This window comes from Orcinus orca, chromosome 11, assembly GCF_937001465.1.
Source record: "Orcinus orca chromosome 11, mOrcOrc1.1, whole genome shotgun sequence".
In the NCBI taxonomy this organism is placed as follows: domain Eukaryota; kingdom Metazoa; phylum Chordata; class Mammalia; order Artiodactyla; family Delphinidae; genus Orcinus; species Orcinus orca.
The window spans coordinates 45773124-45800880 of record NC_064569.1 but is presented as its reverse complement, the minus strand read 5'-3'; the positions used below and the strand labels follow the sequence as shown (position 1 = coordinate 45800880).

At 53.4% G+C, this 27757-nt stretch overlaps 2 protein-coding genes across 7 annotated transcripts in view; one reads left to right on the top strand and one right to left on the bottom strand.

Moving 5' to 3' along the window:
• Nucleotides 1-44: 44 nt before the first annotated feature.
• On the top strand, nt 45-27757 carry CTDSP2 (CTD small phosphatase 2). 2 transcript variants are annotated; one of them, XM_004276575.4, is made up of 9 exons: nt 2751-2908; nt 3227-4293; nt 18024-18172; nt 19986-20024; nt 20458-20559; nt 21161-21217; nt 23387-23479; nt 23602-23787; nt 23993-27757. In XM_004276575.4, exons 2-9 carry the CDS (start codon nt 4230-4232, stop codon nt 24116-24118), a joined length of 816 nt encoding a protein of 271 aa, XP_004276623.1. In that variant the 5' UTR covers nt 2751-2908; nt 3227-4229; the 3' UTR covers nt 24119-27757. The 2 variants fall into 2 exon arrangements, with proteins under 2 accessions (XP_033296371.1, XP_004276623.1); XM_033440480.2 differs by lacking the exons at nt 2751-2908; nt 3227-4293 and adding an exon at nt 45-363.
• The window catches only part of TSFM (Ts translation elongation factor, mitochondrial), a 37276-nt gene continuing 28886 nt past the window's right edge, over nt 19368-27757 (bottom strand). For 2 of the 5 annotated variants that reach the window (XM_049694767.1, XM_049694768.1), the window contains exon 6: nt 19368-22671. In XM_049694767.1, the coding sequence (XP_049550724.1) occupies nt 22070-22671 (602 nt within the window). In that variant the 3' untranslated portion in view covers nt 19368-22069. The remainder of the gene's footprint in view (nt 22672-27757) is intronic. The other 3 variants (XR_007470259.1, XR_007470260.1, XM_049694770.1) reach the window with 3 other exon arrangements.

The window sequence follows — 27757 nt, the reverse complement described above, 5'->3', positions numbered from 1 at the left end:
CATGGATGTGTTCTGTTTGTAATAAAAATTTTCTTAAAACATTTTAATGGAACATTTCAATGACATCAGAGGGTCAGGAAAGGTCTGTCTCCGCCCAACCCTGTGTTTATTTTCTGTGGGGAAAGGGGCAGGGTTCTGGAGTAAGCGTGCACCTCCCATGGAGGAAGCTCCTTCAGCTATTTCCCTTTCCCAAACCTTGGCTCAGGAACAGCCAGTCCAACCGGAGGAGCCATGGGAGACAGGAATGGCACTCCTTTGAGCCATACCCTCACTACCCCACTGCCTGCATTCAGGTGGCGGTAGGGGCAGGAAGGGGCTGTTGCTTCCAGATTGCCTCTCAACAGCCTTCCGGTAGAGGTAAAGGTAAGATACGGGGAAGAAACAGGTAGGTGACCAGAGATAGTTTGTAAGCTTTCTCTTGGGAGAGGTGTTAGGCCCTGAGAGCCCTGGCCTCAGCTGTCACCCCTGAACCTAATTAAACGGGGCCCACCCAAAGTCACACAACCAGCAACTGGCCCAGGGCCTGGAGGGAGGAGGGTATTTATGAGGTTGTTTGAGGCAGAAGTTAGGCCTCCCACTTCCCCAACCCCCTTAACTGTAGCAAAGATGCCCATCATGACCCCAGACAGCTTTCTGGGCTAAAGACCTGTAATCTGGGGACAGAGCAGTGAGAAGCCCATGGCATCAAGAGTGCCAGCCCTGCCTGTCTGTGTTCCAGGCTCCAGTAAAGCTGCCATTGCTTTTGTAGTTTCTGGGGGCACAGAGGTGCTCACCGGGCTTCACAGGGACCTTCCGTCGTCTCACTCCTCTGCCCTTGGTTCTATTAGCACCCCAGTGCCTCCGGTCTTAGGAGGGTTCTGTGTGTTTTCTTAAAAATGAAACTTTCTTTGACCTCAGAGCAAGAGGTACTTGAGGGCCACCTCCTCTGTATCTTTCAGGGACAGCTAGAGCCGTACACACGGAAGGCGTCCACAGCACACAGAGATGAAAGCAGTGTGGTTCCAACTATGGGTCACAACCTGGTGGTGCGTCATGAGATCCATTTAGAGAGTCATGACCAGCATCTTAAAAAAACGAATACAATAAATAGAAAGTATCAGAGTGCATGCACATAGCAAGGATAAGTATTGTCCCATGAAACTTTTGTTTCAGTTATCTCACAACACAAAATGCATTTCTTGCTGTGTGTCTTATTGAACCCCTGGTTCAGAGCACTGGTTAAGACATAGACTCACAAATACATAAAGAAAGTCTGCCTGCTCTGTGTCAGGCACTATGCTAGATCCAAAATGAATAATACAGTCTTAATCCATCTTCTGGTGGGGAAGTCTGTAAGCAAACTATCTGCAAGAAATGATGCTAAGTGCTCTGAGAGAGTACGTAGGAGGCTATAAAGCTCTGGCTTGAGAGTGGGTATCTGGGAGGGCTTCCCAGAGGAGGTGATGCAGTCAGAGTTCTTAGCAAGAAAAGACAGTGACCAAAAAAAAAAAAGAAAGGACAGTGACTAGGTTCTGGTATCTCCTCCATCTTATAGATAGGAAAGGAACTAGGTGAAGTGTCAAGATTCAAGTCTTAAAGTCAAAAGAGAACTTCTAGGGAGTTCCCTGGCAGTCCAGTGGGAGTCAGCGCTTTCACTGCCGTGGGCCCAGTTTCAGTCCCTGGTCCGGAAACTAGGATCCCTCAAGCTGCGTGGCGTGGCCAAAAATAAATAAATAGATAAATAAAAAGACAACTTCTAGTCCTGCCTCCTCTTCTTAACAAGCTGTGAGACCTTAGGTGAGTCAGTTAACCTTTCCAAACCCTGTTTCCTCATCTACAAAATGGGCATATCTGCTCTGTCAACCTCGAAGCAATAAGAGATCAAATGTGACAGAAAATGTATGTGAAAAGTACTTTGTAAACTATAAAAGGGGGAGGGATTGTCTCTATGGAGGAGGAAAATTACAGTGTAGAGAGGTGAAGTGTCCCGCCCAACACTACAGAGTGGGATGGGAGGGGTGGGGGGGAGCAGGTACCCCTCAATCCTCAGTCCTCAGCTCCTGCCTGCACTCCCCCCTCCTCCCACCGCAGCAGCTTAACTACCCCACTAGAGGGTGGGGGGAGGGCCCCAAAAGGCCCCCTAGCAACCTATTAAAGATTTACCTCAAAAATCCTTTTCTATTCATGACCTTTTGACCTTCCGACAAAGATGGGAGGTAAATATGTGAGAACTCCTCCCTTTCCCCTTCTGTTAATGAATTAGGATCTACCCAAACTCAGTGTTTAAAGTTACATAAGCATCATTCAGATCTGTACCAGCTACTTTCATTTTGGAAAAACTGCATTTCCATTAAAATGGTGTTATATAAAAAGGTTTTATGTATGTATGTGTAGGAACAGAAGGAACAGGTACACGTGAGCACTGTGAAGGCACACAGGCACATACACATCACAACCTCACCTGTCCTTATGGGGAGCAGGTGTTTGATAGTTCCTGGTGAGTTAAGATGTGACCCGCTTGCTTGTCCTCCAACCCCCAGTGAGACCTCGTGCATGTTGGGCAATGGGAACTGCAGCAGGAAGGCCATCAGCTGCCCCCACCCCCCCAGGGACCAGAAAAATCCTGACCTTCCTGAAAGTTCCTTCCTTGGCAGGGTGAGCTCCATTGAATCATAAACTACGGGGGTTGGAAGTAGCTCAGAAGTCACCCAGTGCAATCTCACTGGACAATACTCTCACCAGCCTTGACGTGAACAGCTCCCTTTCTCCCAAGGCAGCCCGTGTCACCTGTGGACAGCTGTAGCTCACTGGAAAAGACCTGATACTGAGCTGAAACCTGCCCTTCTGGAGCTCCCACTTCTTGGGAACAAATGTATATCCCTCACCTAGTATCTTGAGCCGGAGGCTCACGAGGGCCCAGGAGCGAAAGGTGCCTGGGGCCTAAAAGCAAGGAGGGAGGGCAGCAAGAGTCCACAGAGCTGAAGCTCTACCCTTAAAGACCTCTATCCATCTAAACTGAGGCTGGGATTGTGAGGGAGGGGGAGCGAGGCGGGCAGGGCTGGATTGGGAGGAGGGGAAGAAAGCGGGGGAAGACTTGAATGGGAATAAGTGAGTGGCTTTGAGCAAAGCTTGGCTCCTTAGGTCTCATTTGAAGTGGGGCGGGGGGGGTCAGACCATCCCGAGGTCAGTTACAGCTCTCATTGTCTGACGTCCTGAGTCCGCCTACACACACACATATCCCTTTCAGGGTTCGATGGTTGTACTCTTATGTGAAACAGTGGGTCCACAATTCGAGCGCCAAATAGGAAGTAAAACAACTGTCCGAACCCTCTCTCTCATCCTGGCCCGACGTGAGTTAGGCTTCGCGGCTTGCTCGGTTACCGGAAGGGCGGAACCATTCTACCTTACCCACGTAGAACTGCACAGACGGGAACACCCCAGCACAAAGTAGGGAAACGTGAGCTTTGGAGTGTCCTTTTAAGTAGTTGGGAAGGGGGTGTGGCCGAGGAGGCTGGGAGGCCGCAGCCCGGTGAGGGGGGGAGTGGCCCGGGGGCGTGGCCGTAGCGTCTGGAATGTTGTTGGGTCCTCGCACCGCATAGTAAGGAGGGGTCACGCCCCTTTTCTCGGAGGGGGCCAATCGGAACGCCGGAGCGGTTTCAAGTCTCCCCTGCCAGCCTGCCCGCCCGCTACCCCACCCCCCTCGGGGATTCGCTTTTTCCGTAACAAAATTGCAAAGCTCCGGATGTTCCGCAACCCGGGCCGCTCACAGGTGGAGGATCCCGGGGCCTATGACGGTGCTTCGGAGCGGGAGGCGCCAGCGGGCTGTAGAGAGGCCGGGTTGAGATCCTGGAGGCGCGCGGGGGTGGGCGCTGCAGCCGCGGGTTGTTTATCTGGAGTACGGAGGGGAGGGGGGAGCCTGGAAACCGCCCCGTGTCCCATTTCCTCCTCTTGTTTTCGCTCCGGATTCTCCATGTTGGACCCAAACTGAGGAGCCCGGAGCTGCCGCCGGGGGATCGGGGCCGGGGGCAACCGGGGGAGCCGTTGCCCGGGCCTCCCGCTCTCCGTACAGGCCGCCTCCCTTCCCGGCCCAGGGGAGGAACAAGAGCAGGGATGTGAACAGCAGTGGGAGTCCGAGTCTCGGGAGCCGGAGCCGGAGCGGGCCCCCGCCCAGGCCCCCCAGCCCAGCCCAGCCCAGCCTGTGCGCCCGCGCGTCCTCCCGCCCAGCCAGCCCGGGCCCGCGGGATTGTTAGATGGAACACGGCTCCATCATCACCCAGGCGCGGAGGGAAGACGCCCTGGTGCTCACCAAGCAAGGTAGGGGCAGCAACTTCCCAAAACTTTGCGTCGCCCCCGGGCGGGGAGGGGGCTAGTACAGCCCAGAACCCGAGTCTCGGCCCCAGATCTCCCGGGGCTCAGAGTGGGGGATTCCCACCCGACCCCCTACTCCATCCGCCTCTGCGACCTGGTGCGCACCCAGGCCCCGGGGAGGGTTGCGCGGGGCCCCGGGCTCCCAGCGCCCGAGGGGGAGGGGCGTCATCCGCGCAGCTGTCACTCTGTCCTGCACTCCCTCCCCCCGGGCAGAGAGACAGAGGGGTAAGCGCTCGTAGCGCGAGTCCACTCGCGCCCATCCTCTCCAGAGTTGGGGGGTGGGGTCGTCACTTTCCCGCACCAGAGCGCGCGGCTGCCCCAGGACCGCGGGGAGAGAGGTGGGGAGGGGAGGGGAACGAGGGGGTCCCGGACGATCCCGAGCTAGAATGGAGCCGGGACTGGAGTCCAGCACTTCCCAGCCCCCACCCCTCCCGCCCCCAAGCCCGAGGTTGCTCAGGCAGTGGTCGGTGACGGCGTCCGGCGGGACTTGGGACCAAGTTCACCGCCCGGAGGCGGGGGCGGCCGCGGTGGGGGAGGGGCCGAGCTCTGGCTGACCGGACTTGGTCCGCGCGCGGCCCTGCGCTCGGCCTGGGACCTCGGCGCGCGGGACTCTGGCCCGGACGCCTCCTGCCTCTTTCGCTGAGCAAACAAGCGCGACCCCGAGGCCCGGCCGGAGCCCCTCCCTGCCCCGGTGCGCTTCCCCGGGGCCGCCGCCGCACACACAGAGCCGCGTTTGTTTAGCCCGAGATTGGTGTCCCTGGTTATATAATTCGCCGGATGGCATCAGACCCGGCGTGTTTCTGAATCGCGCCGCGAAAAAGTGCGAGCTCTTCGTGGGCAGCGGCTCGCGGCCCCCGCCTTCCTGCGGGTCGGGTGGAGACACGAGGGGGGTCGCGGGCCCTCTCGGGGGCGGATTTGGGGACCGGAGGGTGATGAGGCCGAGGCCTCTCCTGGGGGCGGGGGAAAGGTTGAGGCCTGAGGGTGGAATCTCTGAGTTTGGTCACGGTGGAGGCCCCGAAACTCTTTTCCCCTCCCCCACGTTCTTCTTCGGGGCCTTGAGGAATGTGTCTAAAATAGTGGACAGAATTTCCGCGGGGAGTAAGGACTAGCGTTTTTTTTCTGGAGAACTTCCCAGACTGGGGCCACCTGGCCTGAGGCTGGGGAGATCACGCTCTTGGGCCCAAATTCGGAGCGTCCCTGCCCTTCCCCTCAACGCCCCCAGAAGAGGGCAAGAAGGGCCAGTGCTGCACTTGAACATATTGAGGCCTAGAGCCTGCGGGGGGGCCCAGCTGTGGAGCCTGGGTATAGCCCCACATCCCCGTATTTGGCAACATTAGTCAGCAGATCATTTATTTCAGGGGTTCCCGGTCCCAAGGAGCTCCCCCAACTTGCCTAGGGGCAAACGGGCTGGCCTGGTGGTTTCAGCCATTCCCTAATTCCCCGGTGCAATGGGGGGGGAGGGGGGCGGCAGGGTGTAGTGTGTGTTTCCTGCATCGCTGGCCCTACTTTCAATAAGCCTTGCCTGCTCAGATCCCAAGCCCCGCAAAAGACCCTGACCCGATGCTCTCCTGACTGCATCACTAACCAGGCTACAACTTCACCCCTCTACTGCCTGCTCAGCTGTGCTGAGGGCTGAAGAAGGGAGGCTTTCTGTGTTTATAACTTAACTTCGGACTCTTCCCGCTCTCTTCCTAACCTCGTCTCAGGAAGGGACTCCCAAGTGCTAGCCAGAAATGAAGAAATGTGGATGTGGAAGGATTCCAGAGGGGGCAGTGTTGATGAGAAGGGAAAGAAGAGTCCTGAGCTTCCCTACTCTGGTCCTCTCCTCCTGGTGGGGCTCAGGAGGGTGCCTTCCCAGTGAGGGGACCACACCAGGAATGAGGGAAAGCTGGACTTCTGAAGGGACAGCTTACAAATCAGAGTTGGAAGTTTCATCCACCAGGGCAAGTGGTAGGGAACAGAATAGATGACAGTAGAAGGCAAGCAGCTGGCTTCTTGACAGTGTTCAGCTGCTGATGTTGGTTGGATTTTTCTTAGAGTTATGTTTTTCGTTTTTTGTGTGGTTTGTCCTTCAGACTTATCCCTGGAGGAATCTGAATTCTCAAGCGGACAGCTTGGGGTTCTCTTTCCCCCCTGTGTAATTTGACTGCATTCCAGAGAAGACATACTTTCTTCCTAGGCTGCTTGGGCATCCAGCAACCAGCAAACCAACTTTCTGAATCCCTCATCACTTACAAACAAATCCTGCATCTTTAAAAAAATAAAATAAAATAAAATAAAAGTAGGGGTGGGGAGCAGATGTTTTATTTAGCTCCTTTGGAGTTCCGTGCCCTCTCCCCTCCCCACAGTGTCCCATTTCTAGGCTCTGCCTCCCTTTGGAAAAAGGGGAAGGAGTACTGAGGCAGTTTATTAATCAGTAAATTTCTAGAAAAATACAAATTGCTCCTAGCATGGGCGGTTTTTTAGTGCAGTTGTTTGCCATTGCAGGTTTTTTTTTTCTTCTTTTTTAGCATTTTGTTCTGGGAGCTTTAAGGCTGGCTGGGTGTGTTGATGATTCAAAAGTAATTATAGTAGGGGAAGCAGAACAAACAAAGTTGCTGAAAGCATTGATGATAAAAGGACCCAAATTGGATCATCTTCCCAAACAGAAGGGTGAAATGGCTTCCTGGTACAGCAAGGATAGGGGTGTGTACGATACCAAAGTAAAAGAGAAAAGTTAATATCAGTGTGGCCAGAAAATGGCCATTTATTGCAGCCCCATACGAGGGTGTCGCCCCATTGCTGGGAGATTGTGCCTCGGGCTTCGAGGGTAGATGGGGAGAAACCAGGGAAGTGGGCCCACCTTATAACCTCCCCGTGTGAAATGAGAGGGCGGAGGCAAGTTCCTCCAGAGCTTGAGTGACCCACAGCCCCTCTGGGGGAGTTGGGACCTGTTTTGTTTTGTGAGGCCTGAGCCCCTTCCTTTCAGGGAGTGGATGATGATGCCTTGAGTTGTCTTTTCACATGTAGAACTGAACAACAGGTTCTGGTAACTGAGCACCCCTAAGAATTAGGCAGGTGGCAGGTTTTTCTAACTCTTGCTTTCTCCCCATAAGGGAGAAATTCTGCCTCTCTCTCTCATGTAAAAGCTTAAACACCTTTCGCTGTGGTTGTAGCTAGGCCCTTACCTTGAAAAGTTTAGACCAAGTCTCAGCCTCCCTGGGGCTTTCCTCCTTAGCTTGTTCTGTGAGCATCCAGGGTGTGTGTGCGCAGCTGGCTCCTCCCGCCCCACTGGAGCCTCTCCCCTCCCTGCGCAGCCTCAGCCTTGGCCTCTGTGGCTGCTGAGTCTCGCTCCTCTGTCTCCTTTGGAGTTGTTCCCCCATCTTGGAGTGAGGTAGGGGCTTGTGTGGTGACTTAAGCTTGTGTTTGCTCTCTCCCGAAGCAACCCAAGGGAGCCCTGCTAACTCAGCAACAACGTTTGTAAATGCCCACCATCCCGGGACTGGGAGTTCACAGTTCTGCTGCTGAGTTTAACTTGCAGAGCTTGCAACAGACCAGGACTCAGGAAGTGCTGTGAAAACCCCTTGAGAGACGGCAAGGGGTGGTAGTGTCCCTGAATCCTGTCTCCTCCTTCTCAACTATAGGGGTCTTAAAGAAACTGGGTGGAAGAGAGGTCCCGTTTCATGCTCTCGGTGGGACCTTCCAAATCCCTCATGAACACGGACTTTGTTAAAACGGTAAATACGATAGAAGTCACATTTCTAGCCAAGGTGAGTTGATGCTCCCAGCCTTTCTGTGGAAAATTAATACATGTGTTCATAACTAAGCAAGAGAAAGACAATACGTATTTATATGTAAGTATATATCTCTTCCCCTTCTCCTCAACTTTCTTCCTCCTAGCTTTTGGGTAAGTTGGGTTATTATCTTTTATTACCATCTTGGGAAGTTTGTCTCTCAGGGTGAAGAGGGGATTGGGGGGCAGGGGCAGCAGTTAGAAGTGTTCAGAAGAATTGCTCCAGGAGCAAAATTGGTTGCCTCAGGCCTGGATGCAAATCCCTATTTGCAGTGAGACTTGACAAATCACTTTACTGTGCTGGGTGACTTATCTATAAAATGGGAGTATCGGTCTCTACCCTTCTCCAATGCCTTGTACTTAGCAGATAATTGATAGATGTTAATGTCCTTCCTTTTTAGACAGCTAGACCACCACTCCGGTTCTCCTCCATTCCCCCAAGGACATAGTGCAAACAGCACACGGTCATGTGGGTTTTATTGTTAAAGACAGGTGGCCGGGGGTCAGAGGGGACACTAATGTGAGGGCTTAGGCCTTCTGGAAGAATCACCCTTTGAGACTGACAAACAGCCTTGCTGCACAGACCCCTTCTTTGTGCCCCTGTTACATAGGATGGGATTTTATGTGAGTAGCATGTGCCTTGGGGCTTTTGCCATCCTGCCTGGCGCCTGGGCATCTGGGATGGGAGGAGGCCGGGGAGCCACGCACCTCCTGTGAAGAGTCTCTGAAGTCTAAACCTTGTGAGCAGTTGCTCGGCCCCTCAGAAGTGGATGTAATGAAGACTTGAGACAACTGTGTGCTGCGTTCTCTTACCGTCTGCATTTGTTTTGAGAGTTAAAGAACCCAGTGAGATTCAGATTTCTTTAAGGAATGCTAGTAACAAGGAAAGAAAAAGAAGCTGGGATTTTGAAGAGAAATAGATGTTCTTAAGCTATGTCTTTGCTGCTGTGGTTTTGGGGTATAACCTTGAGAAAGCACAAACTCAGCATTAAATTGCTTTTCACCCTGTCTCAGGCCAGCCAGCTCGGGAAGCACAGAATTAACTCACTTGTCCTGCTGACACCGGGTTGGGTGTGGCTCTGTCATGATTCCCTCCCTCTTCTGAAATGGAGGAATAGTTCCCAACTGGGATGCAGATGAGCTTATTAACGTGCAAATCTTATGAAGGAACTAGTAGAAATCAAAGTGGAGAAGTTGACTTAGAACTTGAAGCCTCTCTGGACCAGAGGCCAAATAGAACAGAGTTTCTTTGTCTGGCAGAGTGCCCAGCCCTTCAGGTCTGAGTGTGCCTGCACCAGGTCTGTTATTACAGAATGGGTACTCCAGCGAGCACATGGCCTTCTGGGCAGGAGGTGCAAGGATGTCCTGTTTTATATTCGTCAGCTGTTCTAAGGGTTATAGCCTTAAACCCGATCTCTCAGTGGACCTGCTGGCATTTCCTTTCTTTTCCCAGGTGCGCCGTCCTCCCCTCCCACCCTGCCCCCCACCCCAAATCAGGCTTTGCTCTTATTCTCTCTTTATTCACTACCTTCTTTTTCTCTCATGACATATGAATAGTTTTCGCATCCTGTAGAATTTGCTCTTTCCCACCCACACAGTTCTCAGGGAACAAATGTGGCCCCAACCCCAATGAGAGCCAAGCAGATTCATGGGAAGGCTCAGAGCACATACCGCTGGTGTGTGGAAGTGCCTTCCCAGGACGTGGGTCCCAGCTCTTCTGCCTCCATGGCAGAATGGGGCTAGGGCTCCTCCTTCCCAGGAACAGGGACCTGCAGGAAGAGACAGGAGGCTTGGGTGTTTTGCCTTGTGACGGATTAGAGCGAGTGCCCCTAGAAAGGAAAATCAGGCTCTGGGGTGCAAGTCCCCTGAGACCTGCAGAGACATTGAGCCAGTGAGATGTGGTGGGGAAAGGGGCCACGGGGACTCTGGCTGAATCACCCTCCAGTCCTGCAGGGGTTAGTCAGGGACCACTGGCAACCTTTAGACATTGGCTCCCAGCCAGGGACACACATCAGAAACTCCTGTGACACTTACTAAAAATACAGACCCCACCTGGGTCTTAACTGAATCAGAGCATGAGCAGGTGGGCCGGGCATCCGTGTGTTCCAAATGCTCCCTGTGATTCTGACAGGTGTCCCTGGAGAAGAGCCAGGTGAGCGCAGCAGCGGCCCCAGCTGCCTGTTTAGCCCTGAGCAGGAAGAGTCCCTGGAGGGATCCAGTTTTCCTGTTTGTTAAAGATCCTGCGGCTCCTAAAGGGGAGTCCAAAAGTTTTCTGAGTGTGAATGGACAGAGTCGTGATCCCCACTTACCAGTAATGATCACGTGATATTTATAGAGCACTCACTGTGGGGCAGGCACTGCCCTAGCCTTTTATATCTATTGATAGTGTCTCACTTGAGCCTCACAATGACGTTGTGAGATAGGAATGATCCCCACTTGACAAGTGAGGAAAACCTCCGCTGAGAAACCCCAAGCACCTTGTCCACAGGAACGTGGCTGGTTCGTGTCAGCTAGGACTGGCTCAGAGTCAAACCTAACGCTGACCCGCACTGCCTCTCATTCGCGTTGCGCATTCCACTTTTTAGAGTGCCTGTTCAAGCTTTCAGGGGATCTGAAGCCACCTTGTAAGACACCATGCAGTGTAGACCTTTTCTGATCGGCCTGCGAGGAAACAACCCAGGGTGGTGGTGCCTTAGGTGAGACCACAAGGCTGCTTGAGAGGCTGAAGTGGGGCAAGAGCCAGGCTTCCTGACTCCAGCTCAGTGCTCTCAGCGGACACACCTATACTGGTGGGCTGGTCCCAGATGCAGCTGGGGTGTGGGAGGAGTAGGTGAGTGACCCTGTAGGTGGGACAGACTCCCTGGCAGGCTGCTTCCATTCCTTCTGCAGGGGCCAGCCATGAGAGGAAGGACGGAAGGAACCGGTTGGCCACCCTCAACGAGCGTGTGTGTGTGTGTGTGTGTGTGTGTGTGTGTGTGTGTGTGTGTGTGTGTGTGTGTGTGTGTGTGCCATGAGAGGAAGGACGGAAGGAACCGGTTGGCCACCCTCAACGAGCGTGTGTGTGAGTGTGTGTGTGTGTGAGTGTGTGTGACTGGGATTGGTTTTTGTGGAGTCCTGGAAAAGGCCATTTCCCAGGATTGACCCTGCCACTACTCCTCTGTGACCTCTGGAATGAGAAGAAATCTCTGTGCTCTCTTTCACTGTGAACATTTTGAGATTGAGACTGAGTGAGATAAAGGTATGAAAGTGCTTTGTACTGAATGACTAGCAGCTGAGATTTACTGAGCGTTTTACTAGGGTCAGGACACACCCAGACCGCATTGTAATTCTCACAGCTCTATGTAATATAGGTAATGTTAGTCTTTCCATTTTACAGATGAAGAAACTGAGGCCCAAGGCCACACACCTTATATGTGGCAGAGCCAGGATTTAAGCCTAAGTCCATGGCACCTATGTAACCACTCTGTTGTTCACTGGTCAGAGGAGAGACGGTTGAGGGTCCCTTGCTTTGTCCTGAGCTTTCGTTCTTCTTCCTCCATCTCACTCTCATGCATATGTCACCTAAAGCAGGCTTCTTAGCTGGAGAGGAAAGAGGCACTAGATTCTTCAGGTCTTCCACCAGACCCAAGCATTTCAGGAATCGGGCAGAGAACCAAGTCAGGGGCTGAAACAGCCACTAAGAGGGTGTTTGTGTCCTGCTGGCAGGTTTCTTTTAGCCTCCCGGCCTCCCACAGGGCCTTGCTCCGCACCTCCTTAGGAGGAGCGGGAGGCTCAAGGCGGGCAAGTATGGCTTCCAGTCCCCCACAATGACATCTCTGCTCTAGCAGGCATTGCATACAGTAAAACAAGGGCAGGGTCCAGCCCTTTGGGTTTTCCTGGATGGCATCTCAGGTCTATCCCTGCTGCTGCTGTGAGCAGATCACTTCAGATCACTTCCTGACATCCACCAAGAGCACTCTGGTGTGGGGCTGGGGGCTGAGCCTGCTGCTGACGTATCCGTGAGGAAATTGCTCTGGTCCAGGGCCTGTTGCTGCTTCTGGGAACCCACCCCCAGCCCCAGCATGTTTCTAAAATATGTTACAGCTGCCCAGGCGGGTGTTCTGCCAATAACTCTTTTAAAGGCTGATTTGGAAATTGACAGAGTATCTTGATCCTGTTTTAGAAGTTGCTAGGGATCCCGTGCTTCCAAAACTTAGTGCTTCTTGAGGGAATGTCCTGAAGTTGAGGCCCTATGTTGAGATCAGTGACAACTGCTGGAGGGGCAGGGAAAAGGCAGGCTAGGCAGTGAGTGACCGGGTCCCCCACCCTCACCCCACAAGTGGCATTAAGGACCCAGGACTGAAAGAAGCCCTCCTCTCTTAGAAGACAGGTAGAGGCAGGGAGCTGTCCTGTCCAGGGAAGGGGAACTAATGGAGACGTCTGCGTAGGTAGGACGGCCTGGCTGCTGGTCGCAGGGAGGGTGCTAGTGTAGAACATGCTGGTGTGAGCCAAACAACATGGCTAAAACTACTTTTTAAAAGTCCATGCTGGGTTTCCCTGGTGGTGCAGTGGTTGAGAGTCCGCCTGCCAATGCGGAGGACACGGGTTCGTGTCCTGGTCCGGGAAGATCCCACATGCCGCGGAGCGGCTGGGCCCGTGAGCCATGGCCGCTGAGCCTGCGCGTCCAGAGCCTGTGCTCCGCAACGGGAGAGGCCACAACAGTGAGAGGCCCACGTACCGCAAAAAAAAAAAAAAAAAAAAAGTCCATGATGTCAACTTCACAGCTGCTTTCTGGAACTTCAGGAACTGGTGCCGAGCTGGGTGAGGCCCCCCTGCGTTGTCACCTGAAGAGAGCAGTGTCAGCAGTTGCGCACTGTGGAAACTGGTACACCCTGCCTCTGGCTTCCAGTCTTTCCTGTGTGGGGGATGTCTAGGCATCTCTCACCTTCTTGTTCCCCTGCTGACTCACCTGATGGTCCAAGAGTCCTTCTGTCCACCTGGCGCTTTAGGGCCTGTCCTTAGCCAAGGCACAGATGCCCCTTGCTGAGGACCTGGGAGGACTCCTCTCCACGGGGAGCCCCAATCACATGCATCTTGGCTGCAAGGCCCAGGCAGCTGGCCAAGAAAGGCCAGAAATGCTCCAAATACTCTCCTTCCTCCAAAAGCTGAGGGGAGGGAGGCCCCTCCGGGAGGCCATTTTATAGTGATAGCCAGACTAAATCCTTTGCTGTGGGGGGAATGAGAGATGGTGGAGAAAGAAGTACTCTGAGAGATGAACCAAGAAAGCATCCTTCTACATGAATGGGCTTGTTAAAATCCGACAGCCTGAGAGCTTGCCTTCTGCCGAATCCCAGGCGGATGTGTGAGGAGTTCCTTTGCTGGGACACAAATGTATGCGCACAGGCTCCTTGAGAGTCAGAGGCAAATAGTATCCCCACCTGGTGCTTCTTGGGGGCCAGTGATGGTGGACACAAGGGGAGAGGGCATTCTTTGTCTCAAGTGGAACAACCTCACCTGCTTTCCTGTTACTTGCAGAGACCAGCCAAGGAGTTTGCAACTGGAAAACAAGTTTTGTGGTGAATTTGGGAGAAGGTATAGGGGTGGTTTTGACTTTTTGAAACCTGCTCACGATCAGAGTTCCTTTGGCACCTTTCTCATCTTCTGTTCTTGAGCTTCAACCACATGCTGGGTGGGTGGCCACAGTGTTGCCAAGGAGTGGTCATCTCCCCTTAGATAATGTGAAAATGAGCACGGCATTTAAGTTTAGTCTGCACAGTGCGTTACTGTGTTCAGTCAGAGTGGTCTTGCTGTTATCCCAGTTAACGGATGAGGAAACTAAGGCACAAAGAGGCTGTGTGGCTGAGTAGTAACTGGCAGAGCCTGGACCCCAGCCCAGGTGATCCTGGGGGGAGGGGGAGGGGGAATACCTCCCACATCCCCACTTCTCTTCACATCCTGCCTCCATAGGAAGCCTCACAGCAGTGAGATGAAGGGGTGGCTTGGCTTCCCTGTTCTCAGCAACCTGCGCACTTTCTTCTTGAGCCAGAGCTCCCCCCGTTAGGTCTGTGCTGGTCCTTTCCGACATTCAGCCCCAAACCAGATGTTCGGAGCCGGGAGAACAGATGCACATCAGTAATGGAGCTTTGTGGTACCCACTGGAATCCTGCCCTCCCTCACTGGGGAAACCTGTGCAATGAAATCCTCACCGGCCTGTAAACCCTCTTGTGCCAGTGTTTGTCTCCCGGGAGGGGCCACTGCCCCTTCCTGTCACACACGGAGGGGTGGGGGTGACCTGCACCTGGCTGTCAGGGACACAGTGCTGAGCGCTGGTTGAAAGGAGTCCTTTGAAAGGCTCTTTGATACGAGTCTCAGATCCCTCTCTGGGTGTATCCCCTCATCCTTAAACCCCCTCAACAAAGTGGCTCTTGGACCAAATCTCCTGGTTCACGTTCCTCCCCCCCGCACCCACATTGTCCTCTTGATCTCCCAGAGGTATCTGCCAGTCGGAGCAGGTGCAGGGCCGGGGTGGCGGTGAAGGGAGCCTTGTACTATTTCACCCCTTACACCTTTCATGGACTGCCCAAGAGGACAGCAAAGGAGGGGGGCTGGACCCCAAACTGATCCTTCACCAGCCCAGCCTAGAGAGGAGTAGGGCACACACTTGAGAGATCTTAAGAGTGCACCGCCACTTCCCACCTGTTGCAGGAGTAATCGTACACGATGCCTGAGCTGTAGGGGACCCTACAGAGTAGTTGTTAAGAGCTCTGCCTCTGGGTTCAGATCCTGGCTCTGCTGTCCTACTACCCGTGTAACCTCAAGCAGGTTACTTAAGCTCTCTGTGCTTTGGTTTCCCTTCTGTGAAATGGGGGATTAGTGCTTAGAAATGGGTTTGTAGTGAGGATTAAATGAAGTAATGATGTCAAGTGTCTTGACACAGGCCTGGCCCATCACTGGTGCTCAGTAAACATGATCAAGGCCCAGAAAGACCGAGTGGCTTGCCTCAGGTGCCCAGCTCGTCATAGCCCACTTCCCTGTCCTCGTAAGGGAGGGAGTCTTTCTGTTTCTAACTCTTCTGGGCGGTTGCAGACCAGCGAAGGCTTCCACAGGTCCTGGCTCTGTAGAAGCAACAAAGGCCCTAGAGGCCCCAGAGTTATTCACTCAGCCAGAGTCATGAGCACCTGCTGCTCAGAAGCCAGAGGCCAGTGAATGTACCCAGCTGAGGCCACTGCAGGCCCCGTCAGGAGGCAGCCATGTTAGGGGGAGGCTGAAGAGGCCCTGATGGCCACTGATTGTCAGTGGCAGTGTTTGTAAAGGTGAGGAGGACACACAGCCTGGAGAAGGACTGAGGGAAGTGGGGCCCCAGTGGGGGAGGGGGTAGTGAGGAACACCTGGGGTGCTGACCTTGCTGTTGTGGGTCTGGGGTCCCTTCCCCAGGCGCCACAGCTCTTTGCTCTGCTCTGAGCGCCTGCCCCGGGGTCAAGGCATCTGTGGTCTCTGAGGCCCAGGGGCTGCCTGGCCGCATTGTGTTTTAAGAAGACCTCATCCCCTGCAGAGTCCGAACCAGCTGAGGAGCGCCCCTGCCCCCTCCCAAGCTCCCTGTCTGAGGCTGGAGCGCTCCTGCCTGTTGGGCCTCCCGCAGGGGTCACCGGCGAGGCCTCTCCACGGCCCCAGCCAGCTGCCCCTTTCAACCCCTGCCTCTCAGGATTACTCAGCCTTCACAGCGTCTGTCACTAAGATGCTGAGTGCGTTCTTGATGGCCTCTCTTCAGGAAAGGCTTGGGCTGTGTGGCCTTTTAAGAAAGGCTCAGTGCCCGGGTTAAGCCTCTGATTGTGGTTCTGCGTGAAGAAACCGTAAACCAAAGGAAAAGGGATGGTTCAGCTTTGGTCTTAGAGCTTTGTGTCAGCGTCTGCTTGCGTCCCTGGGCTCGGAATTGAAGGTGGGCCGTACAGGCAGGTGGAGAAGCTGTCCTTTCCTTCCGATTTCTGGATAGATTATTCAGAGTAGGAGAGGGTCCGAGGAACCTCTCATCTTGCCGTCTTTAAGTACTGGGCTCTGCTCTCAAGTTTGTTTCCTGGACTCAGGGGCCTTGGGCGAGGCCTCCAACGCAACTTTTTCCTTCAGGGCAAAATCCCCAGTCCCTGGAAATCTTGACTCTTCCAGCAGGGCCAGGAGCTTGAGAGTGATATTCAGGTTTTTAGGCTAATTGCTGGGGAAACCTGAACATTTTCTAAAAGGTTTCTAATGGTCATACCAGTGTCAAGGGATCTGTCTGACCCAGGGAGGGGAAGGAGAGAGCACTGGACCAGACGGACTGGGGTGCCCAGCCTGCACCTGCAGGAAGCCCTCAGCCTTCCTGTTGAGCCACAGCTGAGTCGGTTGTCCTGGGGCAGTGCTGGCTGCCCTTTGACTGAGGGTCAGCGGCCTCACCTTTGGTCCAGGGAACAGTTTGGTTTTCTCTCCTCTCCAGGGGCTCAGGCAGCCCAGTAACTGGGTGTTTAATGGCTCTCCCATCACCTCTTCTGCCAGAGCCGCCTCCGTGCAGGTACAGCATGTACTCTGAGGACTGAGCCAGGGAGCTTGGCCTTGCTGGGGTGGGGGGCTCACCACATTGCCCCCCCTTTCCCTTCTTAAACCCAACAGCACGGGGAAGGTTATCCTCAGTGCCACGTTCTGTTCCCCGCCCCCCCCCCCCCCCCCCCCGCCTACATAAAGGCAGAGACATTTCTGGCACTTACTTCCCTGCACAGGAGTTTGCCCTGTGCTTTAAAGCCGAGTGGGGTGGATTTCATCCCAAGGCCTGGCCCCCGCCCTGGCCCCCAGAGAGGAGACCTGTGGCTGAGGACCATTCTGGCAGCGGTTGTGCGGCGCCACCTCCTGGCCACAGTACCCATCCTGGCTCCCTGCGCATCCTCAACAGTTGCCGGCACAGTTCCTGTAAAATAAAAGGAGCTTCGTGGGGGGAGGGGAGGAAGGCGGTCCAAGAGGGAGGTGTATATACACATATAGCTGATTCACTTCACTGTACAGCAGAAACTAACACAACATTGTAAAGCAGTTATACTCCAATTAAAAAATAATAATAATAAAAGGAACCTGAAAAAGACTTTCCGAAGTCCATTTCTGGTTGATCCTGTAAATGCCTGTAGCTTTTTCTATCAGCTTGGCCTTTCTGGGGCTGCCTTGCCAAGCCTTCTATTAAAATGGCTTTGTATTTCCAAAGCCCAAACTGTCAAGGCAGGACTTAGCAGCTGTAGCCGAGAAGCAGGGACGTCAACGCAGAACCCAGCGATGGATGTATGTGTCCCAAGAGAGTGATATGCCTGTGGTCTTTGAGGGGAGGGAGTGTTAAGGAAAGTGACTGGAGTGTGGGATGGACGCAAGGGTGTGAATGAAACTTGTAGTTTCTTGGGGCTGAAGCTGTTCTATTTTCTAGTCTGTTGTTCTAGCCTGGGCTCAGTGCTGCCAACTAACTGATTGAAGGAAGCTGACCTAGAACAGGGCTGTAGCTGCACCGACTTGAAGCGGTCTAGCTCACTCCCTTCTCTAGAATGGGTAGTATTCTGGGAACTGGTGTTAGGGAGGATTTTTGTGAATTACCTTGGAGTGTTCCCTCAGTGTGCTGCTACCAAAGTAGATTCTATAGCTGGCCCCATCTCTCAGTGCCCCTTCACCCCCACGGAATGAAGAGCAAGTTTTCTGCAGTTCACTTCCCAAACCAGGGACTGGGCATTCCTGCTGTTTCTAGTTTACAGAGAAGATGTTGGAATAAACATGTACATTTCACCATTGACTGTATTTGGTTGTTCGCCAAGCACGTGCCTTGTGCCCCAGTGGAGCTTATAAACTAGAGGGGATACAGCATGGGGGTGGGTATTTGTGGACAGACGCCCTGTAGCTAACGCCTCTGTCATTCCCTCCACTCTAGGCCTGGTCTCCAAGTCCTCTCCTAAGAAGCCTCGTGGACGTAACATCTTCAAGGCCCTTTTCTGCTGTTTTCGCGCCCAGCATGTTGGCCAGTCAAGCTCCTCCACTGAGCTCTCCGCATACAAGGAGGAAGCCAACACCATTGCTAAGGTAGCTGGATCCAGGGTGGTGTGATGCCAGCAAGGACGGGACTGCTGTGAGCGAGTGGGGGTCCCCGCAACCACGGCAGGGAGACAGGGCAGCCTTGCCTGAGTTGGAAGATCTGTGGCCCGGAGGAGGCCCTTCCTCTGTCCTTCCCATAGTGGTCCATCTTCTTCCTGTTGATTCCCATTTGTGGTGTGGGCCATCTGGGTGTCCCTGTGGTTTCTGAGGGGCCCCGCGGTCCAGATCCTTCCAGGTTCCAGGAACCGTGCAGGGTGCTTTGCGTAGGTTGTCTCATGTGACCCACAGCAGCCCTGCGAGGAGAGCCACAGGATTCCCCTCACAGACGGAAACTGAGACTCAGAGGGTGTGTGTAGCCGCTGAGTAGTTAATGGTTAATAAGTGGTAGTATCAGGGTTTGAACTCAGATCTCTCTGGTTGTAAGTCCTGTGATTGTTGTTTTTTATTTTTAACTAAGCAAAAATACCTTCCAAGTTACTAGGCTTTCAGGGAACCAAGGAATTGAAATTCTATCACATTCTTGATAACCCCTTCCAGCACTATCACCTGTACCTGTGAGAGACATTTGGAAATGTGTGGGTGTCTTTGATTCTTATAATTACCAGAAGATATGTCTGGCATTTCAGAGGCGGGGGACAGAAATCCTCCTTTCTGCAGTGCCATTTGTACTTCTTTCTGAAACACCAAGGTTTAGCTGTCCTTCCTCTCTTTCAAAACCAGGCTAAAGATACGTACATCAGTGAAAAATCACCTCATTATCCAAAAGGGGACAATGGTTAAATGAAGTACAACATGACGGTATTAACCGAACTATTAATTTTTACTAAGAGTTCACAACAATGTGGAAGAGTATTGAGTTGCAACATTAAGTCAAAAAGCAGAATGCAGGGCTTCCCTGGTGGCGTAGTGGTTGGGAGTCTGCCTGCCAATGCAGGGGACACGGGTTCGTGCCCCGGTCCGGGAAGATCCCACATGCCGCGGAGCGGTCGGGCCCGTGAGCCGTGGCCACTGAGCCTGCGCGTCCGGAGCCTGCGCTCCACAACAGGAAAGGCCACAACAGTGAGAGGCCTGCGTACCCCCCCCCAAAAAAAAAAAAAAAAAGCAGAATGCAAAATTATATGTCATGAAGAAAAAAGACTGCTTGCCAAAGCAAGCTTGAAGGAAATGCACTGAAATGCCAACATTAAGTTTTTCTAAGTGCTAGGATTTTAATTTTTCTTCAGGGTTTCCATTAAGATCACTTACTTGTTACATTATAACGTTTTACTTATTAGCCGAAGGCGGGAAGAGGCTTTCCGAGCTCTCTGCACTCTATCTCCCCTCACGTTTCAGGACCCACAGTGTGGGCTCACATTGGCTTACTTGTGCTTTGTAGGGGCTCAGTGCACCTCCCCCTAATCGAGGCCCCCAAGGAGGATGGAGAGAACACATGTTCTCAAAGAGCAGCCTGGGTTTCGGGACTAAGCAAGAGGCCAGACCTCCACAGCGAGGAGTTCCGATTTTGATTCTGCCTCTGACTCTGTGTCCCTGCGTCAGCTGCTTGAGTCCCCTGTTCCTTGGAGAGGTAATGGCAGCTGAGAACAGGGACACTTCCTTCTCCATCCTGCATCAGGCCGAGTGTGGAAAGAAGATTTTGGCCCCTTTCCTGCCCAGCTCTTAAGGAAAGTCACTTTTGTCATGTCAGAGCTTTCCAGGGGGCTGGGGTCTTGGGGAGAAAATTCCCCTCCAGGCCTGAGTGGGCTTTAGACAACCAGGAAAGGCATTAGTGGGCTGGCACTGACCACCTTCTTTTCTCCCGTAGTCGGATCTGCTCCAGTGTCTCCAGTACCAGTTTTATCAGGTATGTGAATCTCACAGGGTATGGCCTCAGAAGCCCCGACACCCAGTGATACCTTCTAACCCCATGCCCCATGCGGTGAAGCCCTCATTCCTCTGTGTCTGGCTGGCTAACTCCCTGCCCTTGGAAGCTGTTTGTCCCAGATATTTGCTGAGGGCCCACCACGTGCAAGGCATTAGATTGTGCGGGGGACAGCCGGTATCCATCACCAGCTCTGGCCTCCAGCTCCAGTATCCGGATCACTTCACAGTCCCAGGCTGAAGGAAGGAGCCAGCTCAGTCTCTTCTTTCTCTACCTCTTGGCCTTTAAGTGTCGCCTCTCTTGGGTTGAAGTAGGGGGCTTCCATCTCCTCAGTGGGCCCAGCTCTTCCCAGAGTTCTATTGGGGAAAATTAGTCTTTCTTGGTGGCAGATTCAGTAGCCTGGCTCTGGTTTTAGATTCCAGGGACCTGTCTGCTCCCGGAGGTGACAGAGGAAGATCAAGGAAGAATCTGCGTGGTCATTGACTTGGATGAAACCCTTGTGCATAGCTCCTTTAAGGTAACTGGACATCTGGAGCTCTTCTTACACTCGTCCTGGGCTGTCTTGGAAGCCTGACTGCAGGTGCCAGTGAAGTGGCCTAAAGTTGATGATGGAAGAGTGATCAGAAGTAGGAGGGCCGGCCTCTGGCATTTGGCCACAGTCGCATCACAGATACCTGGAGGCCCCACCAGAGAATGATGTTGAGTGGGAGCCCCTGCTCTCCGCAGTTGCTGACAACAGGCTACAGCTGCCCCCCAGCCCCGTCGCAGCACAGCCACCAGGGCTCTGTACAGGGGTACAAAAGAGGGGTTAAGTCAGCCTTGGGCCATGCCCCTATCCATTTTATCAGGATGTTTGTTAACTCAAGAAAGCCCAGAGACTGTCTGAGCTCAGGTAGAATTTGCAGGTGGTGGTAAGTAGGGAAAACCAGAAGGGGTGTCGCAGCCTGTACTTGGGTGAGAGCCACTTAGTTGGGACAGCAGGAGCTTCCTAGGGCCTCTGATATCTGTCCCTCCCCACCCCGCCCAGGGGGTGGAGCACTGGCTGTGGCAGGGACTGGGGTGTGGCTGGGCTCTTGTCCCTTCCCACTAGCTGACTCATTAACTCTTCTGCCTTCCAGCCAATCAACAACGCTGACTTCATAGTGCCTGTAGAGATCGAAGGGACCACTCACCAGGTGAGCTGCTGCCAGGCCACGCCCAGCCCAGGAACTCGGGGTCTTCTGCTCCTCGGGGCTTGTGTTCCATCAGTTGATCCTTTCCTGTAACTTCAGCCTCTCTGCTTTTATTGGTAACCTTTCACATTCGAGGCTTTCGCATCTTAAAAAATGCAGCCCCTCATCCCCCTCTAGCTGTCACTTTTTTTCTCTTTGCAGCCAAGCTGTTTAAAATTAAATTATTTAATAGTAGTAATAGCTATCATTTATTTATCTCCCCTGGTCCTACTGAATGTGACCAGCACTGTTATATGACTTAATACATTTTCTCTAAAGCCGAAGAGTTGGTGTATCTGCCTGTTACAGACAAGGAAGTCAGTACTAGCTGTTTTCTCTCCTCCCCTGCCCACCCATTCCATCTAGCCGGTGAATTTCTTTCTCCCCAGAAAAGGCATCTCCTCCTCTGTAAAGCTTTCTCCAATTCCCCTCCCCTTGGGGTCCCTACACTGGATTCTGCCACAATACATACTCAGTACACATCTATCAAAAAGCGCTTGAATCTAAATAAGGTGAGGCTCTGGCCCTACACAACCTGCTCAGTCCAGAGTTAAGGATCCTGTGGTGTTGATAGTCAGATAGAAGAGTTACTTGTAGGGAGATGGGGTTTGAGGCTTCCATGGGTGGTCAGCACTATCCTGTGTCCATTAGAAGCTTTCTTCACCCCACCACCCTCCTCCCAGCTGAGGTGCTCTCCCAGTCCCAGTGCTGGACTCTGCACAGCAGCTCTTTACAGTCTAGTTGAGGGTATAGAGAAATATACAGAACCCACAGATTTTTTAAAAAGGCGTATCTTCAAACACTGTGAACTCCTGGCTAACAAGGAGAGGTGTGAATAATGGAAAAGGGATGACATTTACATGAGTGGGGGGTGGGGGTGAGGTGTCTACCTGCAGAAGGTGCGTTTTCAGCAAAGAGTGTTGAGACGATGCCAAGCTTGATGAATAGCCAGGAGGAGGGAGGGACTTGTTGAAGGTTAAAGAAATGGTAAATGAGGGCTTCCCTGGTGGCGCAGTGGTTGAGAGTCTGCCTGCCGATGCAGGGGACCCGGGTTCGTGCCCCTGTCCGGGAAGATCCCACATGCCGCGGAGCGGCTGGGCCCGTGAGCCATGGCCGCTGAGCCTGCGCATCCGGAGCCTGTGCTCCGCAACGGGAGAGGCCACAACAGTGAGACGCCTGTGTACCGCCAAAAAAAAAGAAATGGTAAATGAAAGGAGGCCCGGTTGTGGCTACCTGGAGCAGAGGGTTCCTGCAGCAGAGCTGGGAGGGGTCTGGTGAGTCGATGGCCAGTCCAGGCCATCTCCAGGAGGGAGAGTCATGGCAGGCACATACACTTGAGCAGGGAGTGAGCTGGATGAAAAGAACTTTGAAGGAGTGGTTCCAGTAGCCCCTGTGTAGGCTGGCTGAGAGGAGAACACCTGGATGGAGACAGGGAAGCAACAGACAGCAGGCCCATGAGGGACATGCGGCCAGTGAAGCTTTTAGGCCATAATGTGCAAGGTTATGAAAGGTGGACACCAGGGTTAGGGGTGGCTGTCAGGGGCAAGCACAAAATGGGGGCGTCACTAGAGCGAGATGCTGCAGGGTGTCAGATCTGTGGTCACTGAGGGGAAAAAGTCACTTTCCCCTGGTGCATTTCAGAGAAGCTCTGCGAGGGCATGAGGTTTCAGGAAGTATCTGCGACCCTGCCTGATGGGGTCCTGGACTAACTGTCCTGTCAGAGCCAAGGACAGGAAACTCCCACAGAGGCTGTGGCTGGATTCAAGTAATCCAGGATAGGCTGTTTCCATCTGTGAGGCCTATTCTTGATTACTTGTTTCTGGAGGCAGCTGATGGTTCGCCGCCGGAAACAGATGGCTCCTGGGACATTAGGTGTTTTTGTTTCTTCCTGAGCTGGGTCAAGGTTGGGACCACTGAGCCGGCAGAAGCCTGGTGAGGAGGTGACGGTCGTGCCCTGGTCTGCGGGGCAGAAGGCTTCCAGCCAGGTGGTCCCAGAGGCTGGGGTGTGGGAGTCCAGACAGAGTAAGGTCTGAACCAACTTACTGCTCTTTGTGTAGGTGGTGATGGTGACCGATGCCGTGAGGCTTCACCCTCGTAGGGATGCCTCCAACAAGCCTTTCTGCTTTTCCTCAGGTGTACGTGCTCAAGAGGCCTTACGTGGATGAGTTCCTGAGACGAATGGGGGAACTCTTTGAATGTGTTCTCTTCACTGCCAGCCTAGCCAAGGTACCTGGGGGCAGGAGGGGAGTAAAGAACTGGGAGCAGGTGTGGCAGCTCCTTGCAGGTCACAGGATGCCACGGGGAAACCAGGACTGCATCCAAACAAAAAGCTTCTGCTCTCTTCTCAGTATGCTGACCCTGTGACGGATCTGCTGGACAGGTGTGGGGTGTTCCGGGCCCGCCTGTTCCGTGAGTCCTGTGTGTTTCACCAGGGCTGCTATGTCAAGGACCTCAGCCGCCTGGGAAGGGACCTGAGGAAAACCCTCATTCTGGACAACTCGCCTGCTTCTTACATCTTCCACCCAGAGAATGCAGTGAGTGGTCCAGATACACCCATATTGCAGGGATTGGGAGAGTCCCTGCCCTGGAAGGAGGAGGGAGAAGGGGATGGTGGTGGAACCATGGGCTTTACCAGAGGAGGGCACCACCCCAGGTGGACCAGCCAGCCTCCGGGGGTCTGGGGCAAGGGAGGGAAGCAGTGGCGGTCGGGAGACTTAACGCTGCCTTTTCCCTCTCCAGGTGCCTGTGCAGTCTTGGTTTGATGACATGGCAGACACTGAGTTGCTGAACCTGATCCCAATCTTTGAGGAGCTGAGCGCAGCAGAGGATGTCTACACCAGCCTTGGGCAGCTGCGGGCCCCTTAGCCTTCCCTGCTGCCAAGCAATGGCCATCCCAGTAGGGGACTTTCCTACACTGTGCCTTTATGATCAGCCTGACAGAGCGGAATCTGGAGCATCTCACCAAATGAGACCTGGAAATAGAAGTGATTGCAAAGAGCTTTAGGACAGGTTAGATGCTGAGTGGGCAGATATCAGACCAGCGATACCAGAGCTGCCTGCTCCCTGAGTTGGGTTCCCGAGATGTGAGTAAGTGTATTTGTGTGTGTGTGTGTGTGTGTGTGTGTGTGTATGAGTGTGTCTTGCCTTCAACTGTGGTCCCGGGATATAAGTGTTTCAGGTTGGGGGAGAAAGTGAATGATCAAGACTCTCCCCAAGTTAGTTTGTCTCCTCTCCTGTCACCCCGAGAGCCACCGAGCTCTATAGGGATGAAGACCATTGAAGGCTCCGTCGCCAAACCTATGGCCTTTCCTCAGCATTGTAAGGCTTATGCCACGGAGAAAGGTAGGGTCAGAGGCTGCCTTCGGGTGCCCCAGGCACACATCTTCCTGAAGCCTTTCTCTCGCCGACTGCTGCAGACAGAAAGACGACACTTCTGGGGAGATGAAAGCTTGTATCCAGAACTGGTAGCCCCAGTGGCCATCAGGTCCTGTGGCCCAAGGGCTGCACTAGCCTCTGGCCGAGTGCCTGGCTCGGGCTCTTTCTGTGTCTCCCCAAGGCTTGGGTGCCAGGCCTGCCTTCCTCACCACCTAGCCATAGTCTTGAACCTGTGGGGAAGGAGGTCTTCTCCCTGCCCTGGAAGAGGACAGATAACTGATTTCCGTTCTTTTGACTCTGTTTTAAAATTCTCTTTCGAAATATGGAGTGTTGGGCTGTTTTGTTTCTGACAGAGCTACAGCCCTGGGCCTGAGGTGAACGTGGGAGGCCCTGGTGGTGCAGGGAAGAGGAGAATCCCAAGGGCATGAGTGTGTGTGTCCCCTTGGCTTGTAGGTCAGCTGGGCTCGGGATGTGTCCCGAAGTCTGCTCTTCAGGCATTCTGTGCTGGTGCTGCCGCAGGGACTTTGTCCCCAAGCCTGGGAAGGGCGCTCTGGGTCCCACCCACCTGTTTCTTGGGCAGGGCTCTTTTCTCTCGTGTCTTCCCCCAGGGCCAGGTGTCTTCGTCCTTCCTGGCTGTTGCTTTTTCTCTCCAGGGTCTCAGGCACTCCTGCGTTTCCTGGGCTGAGGGGCTGGGTGTTCTCACCGTTTAGTTTGCCAACGTAACGCACGTGCCTCCTGCCAATGGTAACAGGTGTGAGTGAGCTCTTCACACACCTGCGCTTTGCGTGTCTCTTTGCTTTCAAAGTTTCTTAATAGTGAATGCTTTAAAAAATAAGTCACACAAAGGAAGTTTCCCCAGGATGGAAAACAAAAGGGGAAGTGCTGCTGTAATTGGGAGCACAAGGGATCCCCTAGAGGGAGCCCCACTTCAGCATCACTGCCTTAGCCATGGCCTCCCCTCCCTCCGTCGGGCGGGAGGGGGTTCCTATCCCCCTCTCTGTTTTCCCTGGAGGCAGATGTCACAAAGCATTTGTAAGTTGCTTCAGGTGCAAGAACACCGCCCACTCAGGACTTACCCCCATTATCCTTTTCAGACTGGCCACACACTAGGGCAGTGTGAGGAGCTAGCCGGGACCAGGTGGTGGAGCAGCAGCGTGGCGTTCTGAGCGCCTAGCATCCTTCTCTAGCATTGTGATGCCACCTCCCCTCCTTGTCCCAAGGTTGTGAGGCTTTGTCTTTCCCTTTGGTATCACATGAGTAGAACAGGGTCCCCAAAGCCCATGTGATCATTTCCCAGGCATCATTCCCTGGTGCCTGTGGGATCCTGCTTCATGCAGGTAGGGGAAGAGGGCTCCAGGGCTGGCCGGGAGCGACACCTCCTGAAGGAAAGTGGGAGCTTCTGATTCTAAGGCCCTGGCCTAGGCCTCTATCCTAATATTGCAGGAGGGGCCTCTCTCCCAAGCCCCATGCTAAGGATTAGCCCTTGGGCCAAGTCTGCCATGGGGTCCAGCTATGCTTTTCTGACTAAATAAGCAATAAGAGGCTCTAAGCTGATCCAGTTCCGAGGCCCCTTTCTGCCCTGCTTTGGGTCTCCTTGCTTCCAGGTGAAGGAAGAGCTGGTGCCACCCGCTTTCCTATCAGACTTGTCCAGGTGTTCCAAGGGACTCATGACCAGAGCCCAGGATGGCTTGGTGGGAGTGTCCCCGCTGCTTCTGCATGAAGCCTGGCTCCATAGGCCTCGTTCTCGCCAGAACACTGCCCTGCCCCCATGCAGTTCCTCACCGGAAATGCCACACCCCCACTCACCCTCTCCTCCCTTCCCTGGAGAGGCAGCTCAGCCAAATAGGTCTAGGCAGGGTCCATCGGTGTGGACCAGAGCCAGCCTGAAGTCATTATGCACCTTCTGGTCTCCAGTTTCACAGTGTGTTAGGGGCAAGAGATGACTGCAAGACGTGCTCCTTAGAGGAATCAGGCCAGACTCAGTTTTGGAGGAAGGCAAGATTGAGAGAGAGCCAGTTCACCCCAGGATCTCTTCCGGGGTTTCCTACCAGCCCTTCCTGTCTGAGGCTGGTCTTCGGGAAGCAATAGGCCACCAGGCCTGGTCGACCCCAGTTCACGCCGTGCCAGGAATCTGCCCACCTGCCAGGTTCAGTTCTTTAAGGTGCCTCTTCAGGGACACAGTGTGTCTCTCTGATTGGGCTTCTAAATCAAAAGCCTGATGTTCGTGTCCCTCTCATAGGGGGAGCTTTGGACACAGGACCGTTTGGAAAGGGTCAGGTAAGAGTTTCCACTCTGCACATTGTAGAGGGGACACTCTGTAGGTCCATGGGTCCCTTACTATAGCGAGGTTGAGTAAATTTGCCTTCAGTTAACCTGGGACCTTCTGTTTAATTCCCTCCTGCCTCCCAAAGATTTTGACCATTTTACAAATTCACCTCTGTTAACAGTGGCCCAGAAACTTCTCTGTGCTAAAAGCATGGGAAGTCTAAAGGCAGTCATTCCCTGGGAAATGGATCCCGTCCTGTTTTGCTACCCCTACCCTGTTCATGAGGCCTCATTCAATAAGGCAACCCCCCCGTAAGGCTGTCCTGTATCCCATGTCCCAGAAAGGTCAAGTGTCTGTGGAAAGTAAGCCTGTTTTCCCCTTCAGGTCTTCAGTCGGTTACTTGCCACTACTGTCCCTCAGTCGCCTTTTTTGTAAAATGGGGTTTTAGTTTTGTCCTTTTATTTTAATACTGGTAAATACTTGCATTCAAGCAGGGGAGGGAAGGCAGGGGTCTGGCCCCCTGCACCATTCCTTTACTGCTGTGGGGTTTGCCCCTGGAGCAGACCCTCCTCTTTGCGCCCCGTGAGCTTCTTTGCTTGTAGTATCTCAGATTTTACATGTTCCACGTCGTGCCACGTAACCCCCTTCAAGATACCGTTTGGAGGGTGGGGGAGATCTGCTTCCCAATGTGACTGGGCTGTGGGGTTCTGACTACCTTGCTCACAGGTTCATGGTTTGATAAACTTGTATTCAAAAACTTGAAATGTAGGACGCCATTAAGTGTCTGTTTATATTTTTGAAATATTTGTACTACTTACAATTAATGAATAAAAGTGGGTTTAAAAAACCCATCCGTGAATGGG

Bases quoted from the DNA above. Each gene is read 5' to 3' on its own strand.
- CTDSP2 (XM_033440480.2), top strand. From the start codon at position 60: ATGACATCAGAGGGTCAGGAAAGGTCTGTCTCCGCCCAACCCTGTGTT. The intron at 20,560-21,160 runs GTAACTGGACAT...TCTGCCTTCCAG, and splicing joins TTGTGCATAGCTCCTTTAAG to CCAATCAACAACGCTGACTT. The intron at 21,218-23,386 runs GTGAGCTGCTGC...GCTTTTCCTCAG, and splicing joins TCGAAGGGACCACTCACCAG to GTGTACGTGCTCAAGAGGCC.